The 27656-nt window shown below is 36.4% G+C and overlaps 1 protein-coding gene across 1 annotated transcript in view; it reads left to right on the top strand.

The window, feature by feature from the left end:
• Positions 1-26948, top strand: part of efnb3a (ephrin-B3a) — a 43376-nt gene extending 16428 nt beyond the window's left edge. The window contains exons 3-5 of the mRNA XM_065290636.2: positions 23261-23353; positions 23469-23531; positions 23987-26948. Of these exons, the coding sequence (XP_065146708.1) occupies positions 23261-23353; positions 23469-23531; positions 23987-24417 (587 nt within the window). The 3' untranslated portion in view covers positions 24418-26948. The remainder of the gene's footprint in view (positions 1-23260; positions 23354-23468; positions 23532-23986) is intronic.
• The last annotated feature ends 708 nt before the right edge of the window (positions 26949-27656 follow it).

The following is a 27656-nucleotide window of genomic DNA, read 5'->3' as shown; positions in this document are numbered from 1 at the left end:
TCATGAACATTCGATTCATTAAATGCATGTTACTAAACTTCTAACACGGGTAGAAATGATGCTCACGTTGACATCTAACATAACTAGCACGCACACACAGATACACACACGCTTGCACAGCAGCAGGGGTGAGAAAGACTCTTTTGATGGATGGACATGTGAGCAGAGGGAGGGAGATTATCGTGTGAGGGATTGTGGGAATTCTCACCAGCTGTTCACTGGAGACAAGGAGGATGGATAGATTGTGAGAACACCGTGGTGAGGGAAAGACAATCGTAGCCCCTTATGGAGAAAATGTATGTTTATGTTGGTGAAAGCTCTGTAGAGCTATTATGGAAATGTTATGGAACCTCACAGATTTACATTTTCACTGTCTCGCCAAGGCCTTAAGTTGTTTTATTTCTCTCTCTATCTCTCTCACTCTCTCTCTCTCTCTCTCATTTTGTACGTTGTGTATTGCGTGACTGGAGTGAAAATAGAATTATCAGGTATAAGACACTTATTTGTTACGTAGCAGATAAGCAGGAGGACATCTGGCGCATCTGCCCTTAAACGGCACAGAGACATTATAACCAAAACAAGGCAGACATACTTGGCACTGTTTTGGGTAAGGTCTAAACACAGTGAGTTTGTGACATTTCTTCAGATTTTTATTTTATCAAACTGTGTTTTATTGTAGGGTATGTTGTGGTGGGTTAAAGCTAGAAGTACATGTCCGTTTTTGCCATAGACTGTAAAAAATATGGACTAAAGGGGGTCGGACACCGGACGCGCAGCTTAGCGCGGAGTCGAGTCTAGGACAACTCAGAGGTATCATACACCGGAAATGCACGTTAAATAGCACGAGCCTAGTCAGATAGGGTCTACTTCAAAATGCTAAATATACGTTCAGGGCTCAACGCAAATAATTTTTTTTACTGGCCCAGTCGGGCCAGTGGTTCAGGTTTTTACTTGCCCTGCCAAAATGTTCACTGGCCCCAATAAAAAACTGTCAGTGTCACATATTTAAAAATAATAAATCAAAAGTCAAGTGTAATTGTATACATATACAACAGACATTTCCAACGAAAAAAGGTTCCCAACTTTTTTATTTTACCTGTAAACTGACAGAAAACTGTGCAAAATATTGCAACGTTTCTTTTGTTGTGTTTTACCCAAGTAAATGTCTGCTTCCAAGATGTTAAATAATATACATTGATGAAAGTATATTTTAGTGACTGAGGGTGAAGCACTGGCCCGATCGGAAAAGTGACAATACTTTTTACTGGCCCGAACGTCTCTCACGCTTGCCCCGGGCAACGGGGCAGTCCTTTATGTTGAGCCCTGTACGTTAGCACTAGCAGCCAATGTCAATCGCTAATGATTTGGGACAAATATGATGTTATTTAATGTTAAACTATGTGAGTTGTGCTCTGTGGTGCGACAGGGATTTGAACAGTGTCCTGAGTCACGTACATTCATAGAAAAAAATGTGTTCTGTTTTTTAAGAACGGCACGGTGCTGAGCTGCGCGTCCGGTGTGCGACCCCCTTTAGTGTCTGTGACGTCATCCATAGATTTGTGAAGAGCTTTTTTGAAGCCAATAGTTGGCAGGGCCTACCGCCGCCATCGTGGTATCACGTCACCGCACATCACTCGCGGATAACCAAAAATGGGTAAAGAGGCAGGACATGGGTGAACATAAGGGGACTGAAACCACACCCGCCTAGCTTGACGTTAGTGATAGCAGTGGCAGTTCACACATCACTAAAGTGGCCACGCCCTTACTTATGCAGAAAAGTATTGCGTAATATAATTTAAACAGATTAGTTACAAAATTTTACACCGCTCACAGTTGTCATGAAGGGCAAAATTAGCTATAAAGACCAAAAACCGTTTTTGTACCAGGTTGTAAACAAATTTATTTCTGCTGTAAAGTATTTTAAAGTCGCCATGAAACGAAATTATCGATTGCCTAATTTTCCTTGTGGTGACGTATATCCGAGTGAAACCGGCTTCTGAAATGAAATAAGGCTTGAATTTGTCTATCGAGATCTGATTGGATTGTTTGAAGTTGAGTTGTGTTGCTAATTGCAGCGATCTTCTCGGACCCCGCCCACCTGCCATACCATATGACGGAAGTAAAGAGAGATCGTTTTGAGGAGGGGAGAAAATGTGCGTTTTTGATTAAAGATTATGAGGACACATGAATTTAAAAAAAAAATCCAAAATATTTCAAAACAAATTAAAATTTTTCATTTTATTTTCGTGGCGACTTTAACGTGGGGGGTCTATGGGGATTGACTCCGTGTCGGAGCAAAGTCACTTCTATTTTGGCTTTATGATATAGATTGGAAGGTTGCCTCTTGGTTTTTACGCATACGCGAGGGTCCGCATACTGTATGTGCACCGGCAAATACTCCGGGCTTAAGACAGCGATTTTGAGAGCCCTGAGTGTGTTGTCAGAATCTATTTCCACTCCCGTCCTCTGCATCCCTCCCAGACCATTGACACACTTCTGAGAGGTGCTATTAGTCAACCCATTAAGATAATTACCTCAGAGGAAATGAGAGAGAAAGAGAGAGTCCTCCTCTAACATATAGTGCCTTACAAATTAGTCGCGTTGAATATGCAGAATTTTAAAGGAATAGTAGATCCAGAATATAAATATAAAGCAGTCATATCTCATACCATGGGGTATAGCTCCAAAAAGAATAAATATACTTTATGTGACTTTTGTCTTACATTAAAAGTCTCCAAAGGCTATATCGTAGCTTTGTATAAGGAACAGGCTAAAATGTAAAATGTTAATTACATCACTGAACAACATTAGTTTTCACATGTGTCACAAAGGCTGCATCTGAAATCGCATACTGTGACAGTACAGTAGGTACTGAATTAGATGAAGACCGTTAAAACAGTGGGTACTAAAACGTATGAATATGGATGTTATGAATGAATTTGGACATACTACATCCGCTTTGTTGATACATCACATGACATATGTCATCGTAACAAGAAGTTAGTCGTTAATGACGTTAAACACATGCAATTCAATTTGTATTACTCAAGTTACATGTAATTGTTATAATATTAACAGTACATTATGCAAAATTAAATGTAACTAACCATAAACCAAACCCTAATGCTAACTCAACACTGTAAAAAGTGAAAGTTGGATTAACTTAAAGCGCAACTATGGTCCAATTCACGTTTTTACATTTCCTTTGGTGTGTAAGTGTGTATTAGTCATGTTAATGATATGCAAAAGGTAAAAAAACCCAAAGTAAAAATGATGTTGCGAGTTATCGTCTCCAACGTAAATCTATTTTCTTGGACTTCAACAAACACACGGATTGTATGCAACAGTTTACTTCATGGGCCTGTTGACGTGGACACTACGGTCATTATCATAATTCCTCCCGCTTTGACTCACAGTCTGTAAGTTAGCTCCTGTTAGCATTGCATTGTGAGTGAATCTTTCAAACATGGTAAGGACGGTCACATTTCCGGCTGACGTCAGAGGTATTCAAGCTGATCACAACGTACAGATTGGCTGGCCAATCAAGGACACATCGCTTTTCAGAACAATGAGCTTTGTACAAAATCAGAGTGTTTTAAGGAAGGCAGGATATCTGGAGCTACAAAAATGTATGGTATGGGGAAAATAATGTGTTTGCGCGAACACATTGTATTAAAACAAATACACAAAATCCATGGTAACAAAATAGATTTTTTTCTCAACTTACAGTACATTTCAGGTGTTACACTCTCAGAAATAAAGGTACAAAACTGTACCTTTTCTGTCAGTGGGGGGCTGTACCCTTTCAAAAAGTATTGCTTTGCACCTAAGGATTTCATTTTAGTACCTCAGAAGTACATACTGGGACCAATGAGAGCTTATTAGTACCTCAAAAATACATATTAGTATCTCAAAGGTACATATTAGTACTAAATGTTTACATATCTGTACCTAATGGTCAATACAATTACCTTTTTAAAGGGTGCTGCCCCACTGACAGCTAGGGTACATATTTTGTCTTTTTTCTAACAATGTAGGTCCTTAAGGTACGGTAATCTACCCAAAATTGTATTCTGTTTTGTATTCCTGTAAAGGTACTTAACGAAAACTTAGGGTACAGCCCCAGTGACAGAAAAGGTACAGTTTTGTACCTTTATTTCTGACAGTGTACCCATTGAAGTCATTTTTAAAACAATTTCACCTTAAATTTTTAATTAAAGTGAGAACATTTAAGTTGATAAAAACTTAATATTTAAGTGTTACCATTTAAAGTAATTATTTTAAGTAGATCCAACTTTAACATTTTACAGTGTAACCCTGTAGTTAGTACACATTGTTAGTTAATATTGCTCAGTACTTAAATGTATAATTACATGGACACCTTCAAATAAACCATGACCCAAAATATTACAATAAATTTCTCACACGAAGCTAGCATGGCTACTGGAATATACTGGAGGCATCATCACACTGACCAGAGGCCGCCTACCAAAGGTTGGTCTTTAAAACTCTGTGTGTACACAAGAAGAAGACCTGTGAAAGGCCACCAATCACTTGAAGACGCCAGTTGAGTTGCTGAGAATGGAGTATAAGGTCAACCATATCAAGAGCTCTGCATTACACCAGACTATATGGGGTGGCGGTACAAAAGAAGCCATTACTCAGAAAGAGGTCTTGAGTTTACCACATCTTGAGTTTGCCAGAAAGAATAACGGTGAGACAGTTGTGATGTAGGAAAGGATTTTGTGGTCAGGTGGCACCGAGGTAGAGCTTTTGAACTGAATTCAAAACGAGATCCATGGTGCAGATCTCACACTGCCTACACCTTACAAACACCATACCTGCAGTGAAGCGAGTTGTGTAGCATCATGCTGTGGGCCATTTTTGACCAGCAGGGAGTTGGCATCTTGTTAAAATAGAGCAAAGAATGGGTTCTGTCAAAATGCAGGGAAACACTGCTAGAAAACTCAATTCGGCGTGCTGAAAAACTGAAGCTTGCCGCAGAAATCACGACCTAATCTTAAAATGCGACAAGCAACTGCATATGAAAACAGCATATTTCCATTTTCTTTGGGAATATTTTACAATATAAATCAATGTAAGATTCAAATAACTAGTTTGTTGTTTTGTGATGAAAATACCAGGGGTTGGAAAGCAGCACAAGAATACATTTAGCATATGTTTTTGAGAATAGATAGTCTTTTGCATACATATAATGCTGGTATGGATATTTAATACCTAGAGCCATAGTTTAGCGAAAAATGAAAATTACTGCATGATTTACTCTCCCTCAAGCCATCAAAGATACATATTTCCATCATCTTTCAGACAAACACAATTTTGAGTTATTTTTAGTGAATGTCCTGGCTCTTCCAAGCTTTGTAACAGTAGAAAACAGAGTCTGCGACTTTCAAGCCCAAAAAAGTGCATTTGTCCTTCTCAGAATTAATCCACACGGCTCCAGTGGGTTAATAAATTGATTTTGTAAGAAAACAAATCTTTAAATCTGTATTTAAAACTTTAGAAACTACAATAACTAGCTTCCGGTAATGGCCAGTGCGTATTATGCGTAGTGTGCAATGCGTAAGATCCGGTGAGAATAGACTCTCATGAAAATTGTGCATTAATATGTTGTTTTAGCTATAGATAGGTAAACTCAATATCCTCTTGTCTTATATCGAAATCCTCCGCCATTTTCTTTAATATCCTTGTTATTCGTGACTGGTATTGATTTGGTGTCTCCGAGTTCATCACTACGTCACTACGCATCAAACACTACGTCCTATGCGGAAACTCTCTTGTGAATGTGCATTGGCCGCTAACAGAAGCTAGTTATTATTGTTTATAGTCTTAAATATGTATATTTTTCTTACAAAATTGGATTACTCTCAAAAGGCCTTTTTAGCCCCTTCGAGCCGCGTGTGGATAACTTCTGTCATGGTTGGATGCACTTTTTTTGGGCTTGAAAAGTCATAGACCATGTTTTTTAAGCTTGGGATAACTCAAATTGCTGAACAAACCCTTTAACACGTCTTGTTTTCTGCAAAAAATATATTAAATGTGTTGTTTGCGATGTTTTCATCCACTGGGGTGGGGGGGTGAGTCTTAATTTGGCCAGAACTTTCTCTGTGTTTCAGCAAATGGAATGATTTTTGGTGACAAATCTTATATTGACGCATATTCTGAGAAAATTCTTTGAAATTTTTCAAAAACTCAACAATACACCGTGGGCAAATTTACTTCCCTTTCGTGTTGTTCGTGGATGAAAACCTGTATCATGTATCAGATTAATATATTTTTTTTTTTGCATAAATCTGTTAATCAACCTCAGTACTGATCAAAACTTCCAAATATTTATAAAAATTCCATGATTTTAACTCTTTAATTGCCAAGTTCATAAGTGGTGTCACTGATTTGGGAAAAAACACAAAATGACCGATTTTCAATATAAAAAGTGATTGTGGAGGACTGGATTTTTTTCTTGGACATGTCAAAGATTAGTAAATTAATTGGCTTTGATGCATTTTTTAGTTGTTGTGTAGCATCATTTTTTATTGTTGGTGGATTTTTTGCCCCATTGATTTCCATTTATAACTAAATTTTTTGAATGCGAAGCCATGACACCTTATTATCATGCATTTTTTGATTGATTTTTTTTGCCAAGAGGTAAAATTTGTCGTTTTAACTGTTGATCAGCATGTGGCACCATTAACCCTTTTGTAGGCCTGTGCGAAAACAGAGCTTAATTTCGGGCTAGTACATTGCGTTATATGAAATATAACTCCATAATAAAAGCATATTGTTGTGTGTGTGTGTGTGTGAACCTGGTAATTATTACGTTGTGGGGACCGGACCAATTGTCCCCACAAAGATAGGAATACCAGTATTTTTGTGACCTTATGTTGACATTTTGAGTTCCCCATGAGAAAACAAGCTCATAAATCAAACAAAATTATATTTCTTGAAAATGTGAAGTATCAGAAAGTTTTCTGTGAGGGTTGGGGTTAGGGTTTGGGTTAGGGGAAGGGAATAGAAGTTTGTACAGCATAAAATGCATTACGTCTATGGAATGTCCCCACAAAACATGGAAACCAGAATGTGCGTGCGTGCGTGTGTGTAAATTTGAACAATGCACATGGGTTAAAATCATATATTTCTCACAAAAACTATAACATATATACAAAATAATGTCTCTCCCAAGGCTAAAACTGTTTACAAAGCAAAGTTTAAATGCATGTACATTTAGTGGTTGAAGCTGAATTACTGGCAGAATTGTGGTGAAGATGAAAAAGAATAATGCCTTGCAAGCATTTCTGCCAACTCAAACAACAAATACATCACATAGTGTTGTGTGTCACGCACGTGGGAAAGTTTCAGATTTTGTCTTTAGGCTTGATATTACAGGCAAAACCAAACCTAACCAAACAAACGTTTTATTCCTCTTAGGTCTAGAAAATTGAGTTGAGTGCCCCAGCTAGAAATAAAGCAGCACCAGAATCAGTTCATTAGATTTTCGTTTGTGTTCCTGTTTAAAATCATTTCCACGCATCAACCAGATCGAGAAGAAAGATCAACCTTACAAAAAGGTTTTTGCCAATAGGGATGATGCATTCATTAATTATGAATATGCTTTCAAAACCATGTTTGCTGACAGTTGTCGATGATTAAGGACTGTTGATGTCTAAAATATGCATGTTTTATGACATTAATGTATAGCACTTTAGTGTGCATCAAGCTCGATGGGCAGATCCGTAGAGAGCAGAGATGCTCATTTACTGCGGTATCTCATCAGCAAATAGTTCATGGAGTTTCTCTCTTTTTCTCTCCTTTTTAACTGTTCCCCAGCGTCCCCACCTCCACGCTACTGGCTGCGGGCTGACTCAGATGTCAGAGTGCGTTATTTCGGCAGGCTGACTCTCAATAATGTGTCTTTATCTGGGCTCTTTGTGGCGCGGGGGTTTGACGCCGGGGCCTTTGGGATTTGGATGAGGGAGGAGGCATCCGTCGCAGTAACAAGCTCTCACTTTGTTAATGCCTCTCCACACCTCTTCAAACATGCATCAAATACTCACCTTCAACACCGGGACATATTTTGAACTGCTGAATTTGCAGTTCGGATGCACTTTGGGGCAGTTCGCTTAACTGTTGCGGCACTTTTGCGCAAAAACTTTGTGCGGTGCGCTAAGCACCCACATCCCAGTTTAAGCAGGCGTTTAATCCATCAAATTGAATCACAGCGCTTTCATCCGTTTCACTAAAAACATGCGTAAACCAGTGGTTCTCAAACTTTTTTGGCGTACGGCCCCCCTTGAGTACGGTGCATCCCTTCATGGCCCCCCAAAAGATAATGTATGACATAAAACATTCCAAAACGTAATAATTTTAATTAAACAAAACATATTAAATTATACAATGTATTTTTTTTTTTTTAAGATATTTTTTGGGCCATTTTTGCCTTTATTAAATAGTAATTAAGGAGACGACAGGAAAGTATAGGGTGAAGAGAGGGGTATGGGATTGGCAAAGGACCTCGAGCTGGGATTCGAACTCGGGTCGCCAGAAGTGCGTCTGCACCATGTGTCGGAGCACCGTCCACTACACCATCGGCTCCGACGTATTTTTATTTTTTTGAGGTTTCATTACACAGAATTTATGATAAATTAATGTATTTTATAAAAGTCATAAAACTGGGGCACCCGGCACCATCTTGTGGCCCCCAGTTTGAGAACCCCTGGCCTAAACAATGCAGTATACCTTCAAATAGCTGCAGTATCAGTGAGCGCAGTTTATTTTCTAACTCCCACCTGTGTTTTTTCAGTCTGTGTGTATTTGTGTGAGCGTTAAATGTAGTTGTTTGTTTTAGGAAGATGGTGTGTGCATTTGCGCTGTCGTGATCTGTTTGACAGGTGTGTTTCCTCTTTAAAAGCTGTTAAAAGTGGGTCTGTTTACTGGATTTCTCCTCCTCGTTTCTGTCTCCTCCAAACATTACTGACATGAACATGACCTAGAAAACCTTTATCATCTCACTCTTGTTTAACTCGAATTGTTCTTTTTGCCTGGCGTATGACTATCGATTTGTCATATCCTCTCTGGCATCCTCTCTCCACTCATCTAGGTGAATCTTATGAAATCCTGTCTGGGGCATATTTCAGCAAAAGATAAATTGAATCATATAAAGCATAGTTTTAGGATTTTTTTGTGTGTGAATATTTTCATGACTATTAAGCATATAAATTAGGGTTGTGCGATATCGTGCTTGGTCGTGAGAAATTCTGTATACGGTAACCCCTTTTTGTATTCTATACATTTTTTTATTATATAACCTACATATATTGGTTGTTGCATTAAACAAATCAGACATTTTAATGAATAAAAAAAATATCACCATTATCATGCACAGTTGCACACACACGCATATCCCAACTTACATTTGCGTGCAAGATACTATATTCGCATCGACCTAGAACTTTGACCATATATTACTTTTAAATATATATTACTTCTACCATCAGGCTAGGCGGGCGTTTGGTTTCAGCAACCAGCCACCTCAGCTTCACCCACGTCCCGCCTTTTTACCCATTCTGGGTTATCCGCAAGTGATGCATAGTGACGTGCGGTCAAGATGGCTTAGGCAGGCTCCACCTACTATTGGCTTCAAAAAAGCTCTTCACAACCTATGGGTGACGTCACGGACATTACGTCCATATTTTTTACAGTCTATGGTTTAATCTCTTGTATAATCCGAGTTTAGTGTTAAGTTAGTGTCTTGCGAGTTTTTCGTGAGCGTCTCTTTTATCATAAATCCTTTCGAACGTGTGTGCAGCAGGCACATATTTTGACAAGGCACAAGGTTCACATGATGCAACGAACACATATTTTGAAATGAAGAGCAACACGCATGACACTCCGAACACATATTTTGTGCCCCTTTGGAAGAGAAGTCATGCTGTTATTTGTTGTAAGCCTTTAAATGTATGCTGATTTCAGTTAAAAAAATTGATTTTTATTGAGGATTTTTTTCCTAATCAGTTTCACAATTTAATATAAATCGACAGACAATTTTTCTGTCTAAACTGAAAGCAAAATTGTTGCATAATTTAGCAATTTCTTTTTATTATTTGAAATGTAGCCTATTTTATGCAATGTGACTTGTAGATATGTGTTATCCACCTGATATTCACTCTGTCTCTTATTTTCCCTCATATAAAACTTCTATTCATTTAGATTGTGGCCTTTCACCGCTCTTACCCCCTGTCCATCATTTCCTCATTCTGCTTTATACTCATCTCATCATCTTCTCTTTCCATCTCTCTTTATCTCTATTACCTGATCTCATTTTAGATCATTAATTATTAATGTAACCTTTATGAAAATTTATATTATGAGTAGCCCTGAAAATTTGAAAATACTGGGATCCTATAGTTTATGTAATTATTTAACCCTGCTTACAAGACTCTTACAGAACCTCAGCCATTAAGGGGATAGTTCACGCAAAAATGAAAATAATGTCATTAATGACTCGCCCTCATGTTGTTGAAAACTTGTAAGACCTCCGTTCATCTTCGGAACACAGTTTAAGATGATTTACATTTAGTTCAAGAGCTTGCTGACCCTTCATTGAAAATCTACAGTGACGCGGACGACGTATGACAGGGCTGACGTGTTATCTGGTGGCCCCAGCTTTTTTTTTTTTTTTTTGCCCTGGCTTCGTTTACAGTCTGAGGGGGACGCACACTGTAAGTTTGAAAAAAAAAACTTTGCAAACATGTCTGAGGATAACACGCCATCCGCTCCATTGGAGTCACATGACTTTAGTCTCACAAATGCACTTCACAACAGATGAAAACAAAATTGGACCAAAATGTGTTTTCGATGCTTCAACACATTCTAACTGACCCACTGATGTCACATGGACTAATTTGCTGATGTTTTGATTACCTTTCTGGACATGGACAGTATAACGTCGTACTATCTTAAACTGTGTTCCGAAGACGGGGGTCTTACGAGTTTGGAACGACATGAGGGGGAGTCATTAATTACAATATTTTCATTTTTGGGTGAACTATCCCTTTAAGACTATTTAAAACCTGCAGAAACCCTTTAGGTTGTAAGCTAATATTTCATAATAAATGTCCACAGACTTGTACTGGAAAAACATTTATGTTGTCAGTTTGCTGTATGCACTTGTGTTGGATTTTGAATTCAGATCAACGTCAGATTTTGCCGCCAAATCAAGGTCAGATTTTGCGGTCGGGTCAACCTCAGATCCTGACGTTGGACCAACGTCTGATCTTGACGTCGGATCTGTCGGATTTTGTTGGATCCTAACGTTGGACCAACATCAGATTTCTGAACCAAACCAAATAAAAAGGGGCACTGAGGGGGGTGGTACTATTAATATGGTTTTAATAAAATATGATTATTATTATAGATTACTAGTACCAACTAAGACAAATGATTATAATATACTTAATAACAAGAATTAAAGTGTGCAAACTGCTAAATATTCTATATGATTTACCTGCTGGCTTGCTGGAGCTTTGAATCCATGTTTGCAAGGTTGAACTGCCTTTAGCAGCCTCACTTTTCTTCTTTTTTGTGAAGGCATTGTTTTTTGTATTTTTTGTCTACAAAGTGTGTCCACAATCACAAATTTGGTGATATTTATGATTGGGTATTTTAATTTGAGAAGACAAGCATTGTAATTCTAAGAATGTGAATATTTAGTTGTTACTGATAGCACACATACATCTCAGATGTCTATTTGATGTCTGCATTTACATCTGCAAGATGTTGTTTTTTGATTGTTTGCTCATCTGCAATACGCCTCTGAGACGTTTCCTAAAAGCTGTCATATAGACATATTGAGACTTTGATTTAGAATGTATGTAAAACAGCTCTTTAGCAAACATCTTTAGTTGTTAGCAATTTTAGAAGACAGAGAGCAAATCATTACCGACCGAAATACAAAAACAAACTTCCAAATGACTAATTCAGCTGATTAACAAGTTAATATAATGAATCTACCTGTGAATGCAACAAACTTAGGGAACCGTGTTTCCACTCTCCAAAGACCGGACACAGATTGTGAGATATGCACACTGGAGCGGGCGGGAAAAGACAAAGTGTATTATCGTAATCATTGGATCTTTAGCAGAGTAATAACAGAACACTTTAAGGGGGGGTTAGCGGTTGATAAAAAGGGCACCTCAGCCGATAAAGGCAGAAATGCAGTGGCTATAGCCACAAAGCCACCCCCTGTGCACGGCCCTGGCCATTCCTAAACCTGCCATCTCTCTCTCTCTCTCTTACTCTTGTCTAAGCTGCAGGGAGCAACATGCCTGGACAGCTCGGTTAACTAGGAGTTATGTCTTGTTTCATTAGTTGTGGCTAAATTTATTGCTTCGCCTGTGAAAGTACGGCCTTGTTAAAGTGATAGTTTGGTATTTTGTTGTGATCTTAGAAGAGTCTGAATTATGTTCAAGTCACCGTTTGGTGGTTCTGTCCACTGCAGGGGTTCTGTCTGCCTGTTTTTGCATTGAGCCACTGGATGGGTCAATCATTAAAGCAGAAAACCCTGTATGTGTGCGTGTGCCGGCGGAGGGGATGTCAGACAGGATTAGCTGTTAATACCTGTCAATTGCTCACCAAAGATGACATTTAAGATTACAGCCACAGGACTTTAGCCGTTTCCATAGAGACCGGCTGTGTTGTCACTCATTGTGTGTAAAGCAGCAGTCACATGCTGCTTTTCAAAAGAATGGATTACAAAAAAAATGAAATACCCTTATAGTTTGCTCACCCTCATGCCATCACATATACAGTGAATTTAAAACATATACAGACAGTATATATAAAGCGAACATATTAAACTGACATCATGGTAAAGCTCCAAAATGCACATACATTTATCAAGTAATAACTCCAGTGGGTTAATGTGTGTTCTGAAGCAGAACGTATATATATTTTGAGCTTATTTTGTGCTCCTGTATAGCTCAGTGGATAGATAAAAGCGTCTGGCAAATTCATACATTTAAATATAAAGAGCTCAGATGCACAAAACCTCTAAAAGTGCGTCTGACATGTTTTCTTTTACATTAGCGTTTTTATCATGTTTTTAGTTTAGGTTGAGTAATTTTACTTCAATTGCAATTAAAAATATGTTATTGGTCAGTAATTGGAATGCCTTATTTACTCAATTGTCACTGTAGTCATTTTATTGGTATTTAGCAAATTTGACTGTTAAACTCTCTTAAAGGTATAGCGGAGGATTTTCTCGAATTTTAGAAAAGAACCGCCTTATCCACATTTTTAAAAAATGCAATTGCACAACACTCCTGATTGACAACTAGGAGGACCAATAGTGTTGATGATCCACCCGGAAATAGAAAATCCTCCGCAATACCTTTAAGTGCAAAAATCTCCACTTTTAAAAGTCACTCTTCACTGCCCTCTCTGAATAAATCTAAAAGGTTAATATATTAGGTAAACCTAATTTAATATAAAACTTGTACAGCAATTTATACAAGTTCATAACATCACATTAAGTTACCTGCGTGGGTGATTCTCATGAAATTAGACTTATGAGGTGTCATGAAACATTTTGATAAAAAAGTAAATGCAAAGTAAGAGTATCAAAATAAGAAGCATACAGTTACAAGCATCTCTTCGTGTACTATTTTGCACATTATTTTAAATTACATCATACAAACCAATTTTGTTGTTTTTTCCACATTTAAGGGGGATATTTTCATTATCGCAACGTGTCCATGACTGGATTGGCAACGTGTCGTTGACATGGAAATATAAAAAAAAGCTTCAGTGCATGTTATACTATAAACATTTACAGTAAAGAAACATGCGGTATTTGGTGATCATTGATAAATGTAGAGACAATAATAAGGAATATAAATGTGTCCAAGACCAATTTTCTCATCCTCCGCAACAATTTTCAATCATTGTTTATGTCATTGTTTTAATTTGTTGGAAGGGACATAATTTATTGTGACACTCAAATGGCTGCCAGGTGAGAAGTTCTTATTTTTTCTCTACAGATAAAAGTTGAAATTTAGTTTGACGTACCTAGACAACTTTTTAGTTCTCATTACCGAAACATGAGTTTGTAAATGCATATATTTAATGTAATATCATGATCATTTTTGATAATGATAATTCTAATTCTATAGGAAATATTTTTTAAATCCTTTAAAAATAATGGTAGTAAGTTCAGACCTTAAACTTATATGGGCAAAAAAAATTGCTTCAAGGGCTTTTCAAAAATTCTGATGCTGGACACCTTCTAAATCTGGATTCCGTGAGAATCACCCGCTTGCCTTTAAATTTTGGGTACATTTTAACTTTAATATATTATATAAAGTTTAAAATTCACTGTCAGCTAATATTTTCTTTTTTACAGTGAATTTTTTAAATTATTATTTTTTTTATATTTGGATGAACTGTTCCTTTAAGTTTTAGAAGGATTGTATTTATGTGATGAATGACACTACAGTGTTGTTGTTATTACCAATGGGAATCTTAGGATTTTCTTTGAGCCTGGATTTTCTGAGTTGAGGCATTAATTAAAGAATCATGGCAGAAAATTGGTATTGGACATGATTAAAGACCCTGTGTTATCCTCCAAGTATTGATGCATGTCTTTATTAAAATGGACAGTTGGATGGAACTTACAGTATTGATGAGCTCTTAGGTTCTTGTTTGAAAAATAATCAATTGCCTTTATTTTTACAACATAACCCCTGAACCATAAAGCTAACATACACAAAGCTAACAAACATCAAGTAAAGACCACAAGAAAAATTTGATTTTAGTTTATTAATATGAATTTCCCAGGAGCACTTGATGGCAGCAACAGGCATTCAGTGACATCATAACAAAAAGACAGACTGTGACCAATCAGTGAGAAGCTCACTTAAGTTATCCACCCAATCATTGCACAACCACCTGTTTCTCATACACACACTAACATTTTCACTTAGCACATCACATCTGCGATGTAGCAGATAAAAGACTTGCTTAACCACAATCTACTTAAGTCCACGGATTGACAAGGCTTAATATTTTACAGATCACAGCAGCAGGCCGAAAAACCGAATTCAGTTGCAAAGTGCATCGTATTCCCACAATCAAAGGTGTTTGTTTTAGATCCAAATTTCTACCCGTGGAGAAAATTATGCTAGCTCGTAATAACTGAGGTTTCAGCTTTAAAAAAAAGTGTTTATATTCCCAATCTCCAGCCTCAGGGCACTCACGCACTAAAGAAAGCTCTAATGGAGCGTTTGGCGGATAGAAGTAGCCGTTTTTGGAGCCGGATCAGTTTGAAACCAAGTGGGAATACAGCAAATTGGATTGCTGAAAGCACAACTGGACCCGTCCCTCTGACATTCTCATTGGTCAACAGGTTCTTATGTCAAAATGTTTTGCAGCCCAGAGTATTCTGAACTTTTAGTTGCACAGTGAAGCATATTTTTTCCTTTGCTTCACTGATACTAAATGCTCTTAGTGCTTCTCTAAACATGATCAGGCTTTTTCTGGTTTTCTTTTTAGGAAGGATTGGTTGAACTCCATCCATCACCTTAAGTTTAAACTTGATGTGAGCGGATATAATTGTGCATTCTCTGACAAATGTGCAAAAATTCATATTACAAAAGCATAAAATTTCATTTTAACCTTTGTCGAGGTGCAGCGAAATGCATTTAAAGAGATTTTTAGATGTGTCCTTGGAAGTTCCCACACTGGTATTATATCATTAGAAATACACTACTGTGCAAAAGTCTAAGGCCACCATTAGATTTGTTGATTTTGCAATAGCATAATGGCCATATATATATAAAAAAAATGTCTCTTTATTACAATACAGCCAGAAAGTAGAGGTTATTTTGTAGAGTATTAAAAAACAGTGCAGTATTGTAATGTGAGCTCCTCTTGAGCAATAGCAACCTAAATTATATAAAACCCTTATTTCTAATTCAAATCGAATGACGTCAGTGTCCTCAAATGTGATGCCAAGAGACTTTTTTCAAAAGAAATCATTTTGTGTACATATTTCCGTGTATTGTTAATAAAGAGAGCAAAAAGTAAACATAGATGGTCATTAAAACTTTGCTAAAACAACAACTTACACAATACCACACCTCTCCTGTTCTGTATATAGGAATGTAGTCCTGGATAATAACACACTCAAATTGCATGCTGCCCCCTTTAGGCCTGCCCTGGCACGGCTGCTGGGTAATGAGGTCATTGAGGCCTTCTTGCCAGCAGGAACTTTAGCTTACTCAAGAAAATTACTCTTGGTTTGTGCAGTTCAAACAGATTGTGCTAATTCCTAGCGGGCTGAAAAGGTTGACTTGGCTGCCGGCCTTATTTGTCAGGGGTTAAAACCATCTTTTCGAGCTGTTGTTGCTCCCGTCACTGGACAACATGAGTCAGTCCTCGTTTTTCAGACCGGGATCTCTTGTGGGGTAGTTTTGGGGGCAGTTGGAATTGAGAGTTGAAAATGTCCCAGACAAGAGTAGTTTCTTTACTGCCAGTTTTTATCTTTTCGTTGTTTGACATGCCTTTCCTTCCATCGCCACAGATCATCATCTCAATTACTGCACTCGACCTTCTCTCTCTCTCTTTCCCTCTCTCTCTCTCTCTCTCTCTCTCTCCGAGGCTTTGTCTGTTATTCAGACTGCTCGGGAGAACATGTAGACTGTAAAGTCTAATTTTAAACATATTTCAAAATATACAAGAAATGGACAAAAACTATTTTTCCTGAAATATTTTGGAATATGTTTACAATTTTTTTTTTTTTCACCTATATATTTTTGGGCAATTTTTTGAAGTATATTTTAAAAATAAATACATTTTAAAGCTTTAAAAAATATATTTAGCCCTCCATATATTTCAATCCAAGGAAATATGTTCACATTGCAATAAAAGAAAAACGTTGTTTTTGTTACGAAACCTGTTAAAATAAGAGTTTTAAAAAGGTTCAAATTAAATATAGTTTCAACTTCAAATATATACTTTGTAAAATTAACTTTTATTAGCATATATTTAAAATATTGTTTGTAATTAATACATTTTTGCCACACTCAAAAAAATTATTCATTGGATTAACTCAATAAAATTGTGGGCAGGATTTCCATCCAGTATGAATGTGTACCCCTAACTCATAAAAAACTGCTTTACACAATAAAATATATATTGAGTTAGTCCAACTCAATTTAAAGTAAATGGCAATTCTCAATTAGTTGCCTCAACTCAATTTAGTGTATTCTGAATAACTCAATGTAGTGTAGTCTGAATAACTCAGTTCTGTTTTTTATATAAAACGTTTTTATATCATACTAATTAGCATAAGCACGTTAGCATGCTAATAATAATAACATATGATACTTTGGATGAGCATGTGAGAAGAGACTGATCTCCAAACAGGCATTAACACAGTTAGTGCTCATTAAGAGAAATACGTCACATCCACAACATAACCACAAGTCCCACTGTTCTGCACGATGGTAACCAAACAATTTGAAAAAATATAACACAAACGCTCCTAAATCAATAAGATAAACGGACATTAAACACTATTAAGTCTTTCTCTTTACCTAAAAATGCATAAAATATCACTTAATTGAAATAATTACTCTCCAAAAGCAGTTGCATGCAAAGCATGCTGGGAAATTCTTTTTCCAGAACCCAAACTCAAACTAATTGCGTTAATGCAATTAAAAATAAATCAATAAATTATAGTACATATTCATTTTGTGTTAGACTAATTAAATTTATATACTTATTGCTCTTAATGAGGTATTTTAAATTAATTGAAGACAATTTTAATGTGTCATTTCTAAGAAGGGCTTGAATAATTTTTTTTGAGTGCATATGGGATGTAAAATTTAAAAAAAAAAAAAAAAAAAATATATATATATATATATATATATATATATATATATATATATATATATATATATATATTTGCTTGCCCTTGAAATACATTTTGAAATATATGTTGATATATAAAGGTTAAAACTAAATATAAAATATACTCAATTGAGCATTACTTTCTACAAAATGTATTTAGCATATATTTAAAATATATTTTTGGCCAGAAAAATTTATTTTTCGCCGTATGGGTCGTATCTGTTTTTTTCCTCTTAAACTAATAACCTTTTGTCCACAAACAACGTTCAGAAGGTCTGTTTTTCTACTCACTCTCTCAACTTTCTTCACCTTTTAACTAAGTCGCTTCCCTCTTTCGTTTAATAGGTTTTTCAAAACTATTGGTATTTTAATAACACGTCTATGCTAAAATAAGATTTTCACTCCATTTTGATGCAAAAACACCTTTATATGAACTGTATGTTTGTTTTATAATCTTTATTAGTTTTTTTATGAATAATGTCTTGTTATTTTTCTTGAAATAATTACATGGGAGCTTGAAGCAGTGTTTACTTAATTGAGAAATATACTTGAAGGCTGCATGCCATTGTTTTCTTTTAATAGAGTCGTGAATTATATTATCAGCATAGCAATTGGACTCAAAAGAAATTAACTTTATTTTTTATTAGTGTTGGCTAAAAACAACATGAAGTTAAGCTGGCATGGACTCCATAAATTTGGTCCCAGCATGATCTGAAAATGTTCCAAAGAAGCTTTTGTGTACTTTAGTGCGAGTAAATATTGGCTTTAAAAGGATATTTTTTTATTTTAACATTAAATTTTAAAAGCAATTCCTTAATTCAGTTTTACATTTTTGAATGCCATTCATTTTGAACGTGTCCTACTTTATTAAGCTTTTTAAATAAAGTAGCGTAGTCTTTTTCATTTCGCTTTTGGAATTAATATTAATAATCATGAAGCAGTACTGGAGAAATTTTGGTATGCACCCCTGAGTATCCCGGTGCTTATTTCTCCATCTGCCGAACAAGCTTAGCTTTTACACGTTTGTCTCTGCATCCCTTCATCCCTACAGGGAGAACAGAGATCCAGGGAGGTACAGAACACAATGAGAGCCATTAGGTGATGAATCATTTTCTCTACACCTCCAGTGTGTTGACTAATGACAGCCGCGAGCACTGAAAAGGTCATGTTTTTGGATTCAATCCATGAGTGCGTGTTTGCGCGTATTTGTGTGAGGGGTTGAAGCTTTTATATGCAATGTGTTCCCTAAAGATTATTCAATGTTTAAGTCAAGTTTGAGCGAATATAATATTTTGGTTAAGAGGCTCATTGGATATAATCCAAGAGTTTATTTTGGCATATCCGAAGAAAAGGAGTTCATCAGTCTTGATTTTGAGACATCGGTGTTTTAATGTTTTTGACCCATGTTTAGGCAATGAAAGGTGAAATGAGGTTCATGAATTTTAAATTGTGCTTATACAAGGTGAGCTATATTGACATGCTATTAATATCAACATGCTCACAGAAAATAATAATTGACTCATCCCTGTTAGTAAAAATTGTGTTCAAGCGATGCGTTTACTTGGAAATCTATCGATTAAAGCAACAGAATAAAGCAACAGAGTAAATGTATGTTGCACAAATAATGTTTCACCTAAAAAAGCTGTTGAATGTTTACTGGCACTCCTAGTCAACATAACTTCGCATGAGCAGGAGTCGTCTGTGGTTTCCCAAGAACATCATAATTGAGAGATATTTCGGATGGAAAGTCTTTGTATCTGAGCCTACTGGAGATTAACTACAGCATGTCATTCAGTTCAGTAAAATATTGAATGGATCGAATGTAGAGCGTTTCTGCGTTCAATATCGCCGTCGTGAACGTGTTTTATTTTTGGAAAGGAAAATAAGTTTGAAGATGTGGCTCTCTGTGCCATAGGGATCTTGAACAGCATTTGAATGCAGTATTCAGTACTGGCTTGGCGAGTTGTTCAGAGTTACATGGATAAAGTACCGAGCTTTAAAGTACCGAGGCGCCACAGCTATGAAATATTTAGTAATGCGAATGCTGTAGGATGCAATGGGTGTGTGTGTGTGCATGTGTGTGTGTGGAGGGATTATTGTATACATTGTTAAAAGGCATCATAGTTGCGGTCGAGTCAGTGTTATTACTGAAAGACAGTTTCCTATATACAAAGCAGCCCAAGTTCTAAATAGGAAAATAGCGATTCTGAAGAGACAAAAAGCACTCAGGAAATAGCCCCGTAAGAATTGATTTCATTATGCTTTTACATCCATTCTTGTATGTTTAACAATGTTAGCAATTTAAAACAAAATTAAATACTTAAGCTTCCCTTATCTGAAAATAAACTAAGCTCAGCAATGTAAAAAAAGATCTAAAAGATAAGCTCTCCGTTCTGTTCCAATGATAATGACACAATCTTGTCATCGGGAACAGAGAAGATGGAGCGTAGAGTCTGGGTTGTTTGCATATACAGTATATTGAAAAGCTGCAGGGCAAGTTTGGGTTTAATCTGAGTGAGGCAATATGAGAAATGGTGTGTGTATTCTGTCCATTAGTTTACCAAAGAGTTCGTAAGTACCAGAAAGTTTCCAAAAACATACAAATTGCGGATGACTGTCTTTAAATTGTAATTGGCTTGCTTTACCAGTGGCTTTGTCTCTTTGCGCAGTAATGACATTTTCCATTACATATGAGTTACTCGTATAAACAAGATGCGGGAATGGAGTTCTTGCCTTTTTAGTCCTTCATTCTAGATATAATGCTATTTTTATTTGCTGTTTTTAAGGAAGATGTAATGCTATTGTTTATATAAGTGATAAGAATATTTAGGCCCCTATGAAATCCCAAATTTCTGTATTCTGGTTTTAACGGTTCAATTGAATTTCAATTAATAACAAAGCATTATGAAGAGCGACGTGTGGTGCGGATGTGTGCGCACGCAAGCCAGTCGTGGGAAGAAAGTATACTGTACCTGATCTGCTATGTCCCGGGCTTTGACGAAACCTGCTTGCACTCTGATAAGGCAAAGCTTGCCATTGTTTGCAATGCTTGATGAGAAACGGATGTATCTTTTATTTATGTCCAACATTACACAAAAGGGAACCGTTTCTGCACCTTTCTGTAATTTTATTTGCTTATTAATGAAACCACATAATAATTGCATTCGATTGTGAGTTTTAATCGGTTTTAAAAAAGACTGAATCCAAATTCCATGACATTCCGCTTTATACAGTAAATTAAGGGCCCTAAATATTAGGACAGGAACAGTGCCTTTAAAATTATTATTTGTTGACTAGAACCTTAGTGTACTTTACTTATACACTGTTAAAGAACAATGGTTGGTTCAACTTAAAGGATTAGTCAATTTTCTTAAAAAAATCCAGATAATTTACCCACCACCATGTCATCCAAAATGTTGATGTCTTTTTTTGCTCAGTGGAGAAGAAATTAGGTTTTTTGAGGAAAACATTCCAGGATTTTTCTCATTTTAATGAACCTTAATGGACCCCAACACTTTTAAAATTGCAGTTTCAAAGGACTCTAAACAATTCCAAATGAGGCATAAGGTCTTATCTAGCGAAACGATTTGCTTTTGGAAAGAAAAATGTGTTTCATATGTAACACGTGACCTTTCCACGGCATTACGCAATTGCGTGAGGTCGCGCTGGCGCATCACAGGACCGGAGATAGACGAGAAGTTGTGGTTTAAAAGTGCATATTTTTCTTATCAAAAATGACAATCGTTTTACTAGATAAGACCCTTATGCCTCGTTTGGGATCGTTTATAGTCCTTTGAAACAAAGTTGAAACTGAAATTTTAAACTGCATTAAAACTGTTAAGTGTTGGGGTCCATTAAAGTCCATTAAAATGAGAAAAATCCTGGAATGTTTTCCTCTTAAAACATAATTTCTTCTCGACTGAACAAAGAAAGACATCAACATTTTGGATGACATGGTAGTGAGTAAATTATCTGGATTTTTTTAAGAAAATTGACTAATCCTTTATACCTGGTTGCTTAAAAATTTTTAGTTCATTGAACTTAAAAATAATGTTTTGAGTCAATGATGTACCAGCTTTTTTTACAGTGTAGAGACAGAACATAATCTGGTTAAAACTTCTGTCTAATCCCCACACTGTCAGAAAATAAGGTACAAAACCTGTCCCTTCCAAAAAGTGGGGGAGAGCGGTGCACAGCCTAACGCATTTTGGTTTTGGCTCAATCATGAAAAAAATATTTAAGTTTGATTAATTATATTTTAACACAAGCAACACACAGACATCTCTGCTACAAATGACCATTCGAAGTTTGTTTCTATTGCTTACCATTCTTGGACAATTACACCAAACGTGACAGAAGTGCAAACGTTACAACGTGCCCCATAGATGGGGTTAATTGTAACAGGCAGGGGGTTAGTTGTAACACTTGCTAAAAATTAAGTTTGCAGGCAAATATTTCAATACTATTTTGTCTATATACTTGAAGTGGATGTTGTTTATCTATCTGTCTATAAAAGACAGGTATCTACACTCTTCATCTCTCATCCAACCATAGTTCAAATGGATACAAATGTCTAAATATGTGAGAAAAAGCAGCACAATTTTGACAACAAAAAAAAACATTTATATATGTTACCCAGTCTGTTAAAACCATTACAGTTTCAAAATCAAATTCTGAGATAATGAGAATCAAAGTCTGAGTTTTAATTTTAAACATTCCCTTATTCAATCAATATTAAAGATATAAACAAAAATACATTTTGACAAACCATTTTTTGATAAGACAGGCACATTTATTTTGTTGGCAGCCAGCAATCATTATTGTGTAGCCTGTTTAAAACAACGTATAAATATCTGTACCTAAATTGTATTACAACCTTTTTAAAGGATACTTTCCCAATAAGAGCTTTTGTACAATTATTTCTGAGCTCATACAGTAAATTTAAACTTTGCAACCTGGAGTTATAAATTGTAAATAGCTGTAAATTAAATTACAGATGAAGTAGATTAAAGTTGCTCATTTTAAATAGTAACACATTTATTCATATTATGACAAGTTCGGTAGATGGAAACAGTGCGTTATAATGATAAAAGCATTTTTTTGCATTGTACTATCACAGTTTTTTGTAATGTATTAATCACATTTATGTACATCACCTTGGTTAATACACACACATGCACACATGCACTCACTTAGCAAGTTTGGTAATCATATAGTGCTTTCAAGTGAGCATCATAATCCAATATATTTATTGCTGAAACTCACAAGGTTTCAGTGAAGCATCATCTACTTTTAAAATTAATGTGATTCTGTTATTTTAACCTCTTTCCAAAAGCTACCTCTGATGGCACCAAAGAGGGCATCGATAGCATGAGAGGAGGCGTGTGCGTGACACGAGGGATGAAGCTGGTTCTCAAAGTGGGACAGAGTAAGTACCATTATCATCACCATTAACACTCATTCTCCTGTTCGTTATCGATGTAATTGAACCCTGGATTGAAACGCGCTTTGTGTAATACATACCGGTTTATTTGCTCCCGTAGCTGCGTATGGCCTTCCTCCAAAGCCCAAACCCGATCCAGCGCGACCCAACAGTAAAAATCCAGGTAATAAACTGAATGTGGGACACAGTTGACAAGATTTTCACACTATGCCACATGTTCCAGAAGACATTAGACAACCATAGCGGATTTATTTCTCAAAATTGTCACTGATGTTCTAATCTTGTCAATAAGAATGTTAACCCAAGGTTTTAAAATGTTAAGCGTGAAGTTAACAACACAACTGAGGATGATTATGTTAACCCAAAAATTCAAGATGACACCCTACTTGGTGTATTAATATTAATATTATAATAAAATTTCTATAAAAAAAAAAATTGTGATTTAGACTGGTATGGCTTATTTGATAAATATTATATAAGATGTATTTTTGTTGAAGCCAAACATGAGACAAATACTAAGATATTTGTTGTAGGTTTACTCATAAAATAAAGCCTTAAAGCATGTAAGTCATACATGGTTTAAGACATTATTGATTGATCTTCTCTCTTCTTTTCTAGATCTGGAAAATGGCTCTAAAGGGAGTGATGGAGGTGATGCCGGTGAGAGAGAAGACAGCGGCGCCGTGTCTGCGTCTAACATCGCCCTGATCTCCGGCGGTGCCGGGGGAGCCTTGCTCCTGCTCATCGCCGTCGTGATCGGTGTAGTGTGTTACCGTCGCCGGAAAGCCAAGCACTCGGAGACTCACCACCCTGCTCTTTCGCTTTCATCTCTTACCCCAAAGCGGGGTAGCTCCTGCGGGGTGGGGACGGGGTCGGGCGGGGGAAACAATAATGGCTCCGAGCCCAGTGACATCATCATCCCCCTGCGGACCTCTGACTCGGCTTACTGCCCCCACTACGAGAAAGTCAGCGGCGATTACGGACACCCCGTCTATATTGTGCAGGAGATGCCCCCACAAAGTCCCGCCAATATCTACTATAAAGTATGAGAAGAGGACGGACGAACACAAAGATAGCCTGACTTTATTATCCACACATAGGGTGTGTTTTTAAATGACTCTATATGTAAGAGCCTAGATTTTACAGCACTCTATTAGAAGATAAACCTGTCGACTGTTTTACTGTTTTACCGGCTGGAGGTTCGGTACAGATCTGGGGTTTATGTTATCGCAGAGTGTTTGTTTTATTTACACGTGTGTGACATGGAGAAAGTGAATGTATGTCCGGAAGTGTCACACACCTTTTTAAAATGAGTGTAAATGAGCTTGTTAATGGTTGGATTCAGATTCATGTGCTTTTCCCTTAAAACCAAACAGTAGATTTTTTGTAAAAAAAAAAAAAAAAACTAATTTTTTTGACACAATTTTGGGGGTGAATTCACTAAACATTTGCACCAAAACCTGCCTATTACTCACTATCCACCCATGTTTTGGTTTAACCATGCACCATATGAGCTGTGCACTGTATTTAAATGTCTCATTGTTTTAGCACAAACGCACCTCTTTTTATGTAAATTTGCATTATTATTGACTGTGCCGCATCACAAAATTCTGCACAGTTTGCCTGCCAGTTGCACTTAATGCCTACAAAAGGCAGACGGTCAAAGTATTTATGCTTAATAAGATACATTTGTGTCTTTTTTTTACTGGTCATACAGTACTACTATAATCATCAAATGATAATAAAATGATGGAGAAGCCAGGCATATAATCAAATGCATCCTTCAGTAAGTGCTGATGCAGGATTATAGTATTGGAGAGATACTGTACAGTATCCAGATCTGTTGAATCCACAATATACTAGCGCTTTCGGCGAATGTAATTCCTTTTTAGTGAGTTCGCCCCCTGTATATTTTTTCATCTGATTGTGGATGTTTGTCTTCGTTTCTTTGAACCCAGATCTCAGTCATATTTATTTATTGTGCATCAAAGACTCTTCTATCATAACCGCTCAGCACCCAGTTGTTTGTTTTTGACGGTTTTTAAACATCATTACGTGAGGAGCGGGAAGTGCCTGTGGAGGAGGTGAAGATGAATGCTTGATGGTTTCAGTTGGAGACTCTTCTTTGCATTTCCAAGGGGTCCAAGGTCAAAGTTAGGAGATCACAGACTGCACTCATGATGATTTGAGGGCTTCTGCGTGAGCTTTTGAAGTACTGTGTAGACTGTAATGAACTGCTTGCTTACCGTTACACACACTGTCATCTTGTACACTTTTAACACATACATTTACATTACAGCTGTTTGGGTTTTCACATATAACATCGAGAGATGGAATCCGGCTGTGAGTTTGTACAGAATATATACGTTTCGAAGTTTTGTGATTGTTGTAATGGCCAAAGACAGCTTGAATTATACAGACTGCGCCTCTGTGTGTCTTAATGAACCCGATTACAAACTGTCCACGTCCTATTGAGTGTTACAAATATCTGTTGCTAGGTTACAATCTTGCCTCTCATTATCATATTTTGGGTGATGTCTCTGAACCGACATTATCACCCGCATCAGCTTAAGGCTTTTGGTGCACAGTTCACCGGTTATTTCAGTTTATGAAACATGACATTAAGACATGAAAAGTGACTGTGAAAATGGCCCAAATGACTTGAGTTTTCTTTGTCAATATTGATTTAAGGATTAAGCCTGTCATTACCACGCATAAAATGGCAGAAATTGGTTTTATTGTGAACACTTCTTTTGTTAAGATGCTTTCACGTTTCCTTTCATATTGTGTTATATTTAAGTGTTACTTTGTTAATAGATTCAGCCAGAGACAAATAATGTTATTGCAATGCAGAGGGGATGCGGCGATTGTAAACTTCTTTTACTATATCATGCCAACAGCCTCAGTTAAACAGGGCACACAGAATTCCCAAACTTCTCGCCCCTGCATGCCTGTAGGCTTTTTAGTGCAAATTTTTCGTTTTTCTGTTTTTATCAAGGAATAATTTTTCCTTCAAACGAGCATTGTGTGATTGACTGTCTAAATCCTTCGACGCAAATCGCTTCCTTGTCTAGGCAGGGCATGGGGTTAGGCAGGAATTTTTCCTTTTGTCCTGATCAGCTTTGAGCAAAGAGAAACCATCTGGCATGATTAATGTTGACCTAAGGCACCAAAAGCATTTCTGTACCTGTGGCAAAAATTCCACACACGGAAAAACACAGTTTTGCATCATTTTTTCACATTTATGTTTAAAAATTGTCATGAGTTTAGTTGCCTTGAAACTGAATTGTGATAAAGACTGTTGCATTTCTAACTATCTCTCTATAGTATTTCTACAAACAGTCCTGATTTCATTGAGAAAGAGGAAAACAATCAAACTTTTCAAAGTTTTAAAACTCCGGTTGGACTGGATGGGACCTGATAAGATACTGTTGACTGTTGAGATGTTACAAAAGTAGTGAGACAATGTTAAATAAATGTTAATATGTTTAAAAATGTTGAGACAATGTTTAAGACATTGAAAAAAAGCAATGTTTCGGTGCTCATGTTTCTTTACCAGCCCTGTATCTTTATATATATATATATATATATATATATATATATATATATAGTTCTCTCTCTTTTTAACACAGACACTCAATCAAATAAAGATTACATTCCATGCAGTAAAAAGCACTGATAAAACTGAAAGGTTGTTGCCAATGCTGTAATTCTGCCACTGTGCTGGTTTATCACAGCTATCATTCACAAGTGTGATTCTGTCCATCTCTCTAGCTCAGTTCCCAAACTGCTCCTGTGTCTACAACCTAGTCTTTTAAATAGAGACATGACTTTGAATTGATTTCAATAGTTTATATAAGAAGTTTAAACATGCACTACCGGTCAAAACACTTTTGATACACTTGACTTAAAATCTGAAGGTGCATGGTTAAATGCTTGAAGCTACTTTTGTAGACAAAAATGTATCTGTGCCAAACAGAATAATTATAAAATAAAAGATAGATTTTATTTTAAAATAAAGAGATGACTTTGAAGGAAATCATCCTTAAAGAGCCACAGATAAAATGTGAACAATTCTCTTTACATATTCTCTACAATTCATCTTAGGTAACACTTTATTTTGATAGTCCACTTTAGACATTTTACTAATTATAAGTAACTTTGCAACTACTTATCAACTACCAATCTTTAGAGAGTTAGTAGACTGTCTGCTTAATATCTACTAACACTTTATTGTGATGATATCTCAACTGACATTCAACTTTCTATAAGTATCTTTGCAGGTGCA

The sequence above is a fragment of the Paramisgurnus dabryanus genome, chromosome 10, assembly GCF_030506205.2.
Source record: "Paramisgurnus dabryanus chromosome 10, PD_genome_1.1, whole genome shotgun sequence".
NCBI lineage: Eukaryota > Metazoa > Chordata > Actinopteri > Cypriniformes > Cobitidae > Paramisgurnus > Paramisgurnus dabryanus.
The sequence above is the reverse complement of the archived record's forward strand: the minus strand, read 5'-3'. Positions and strand labels throughout refer to the sequence as shown.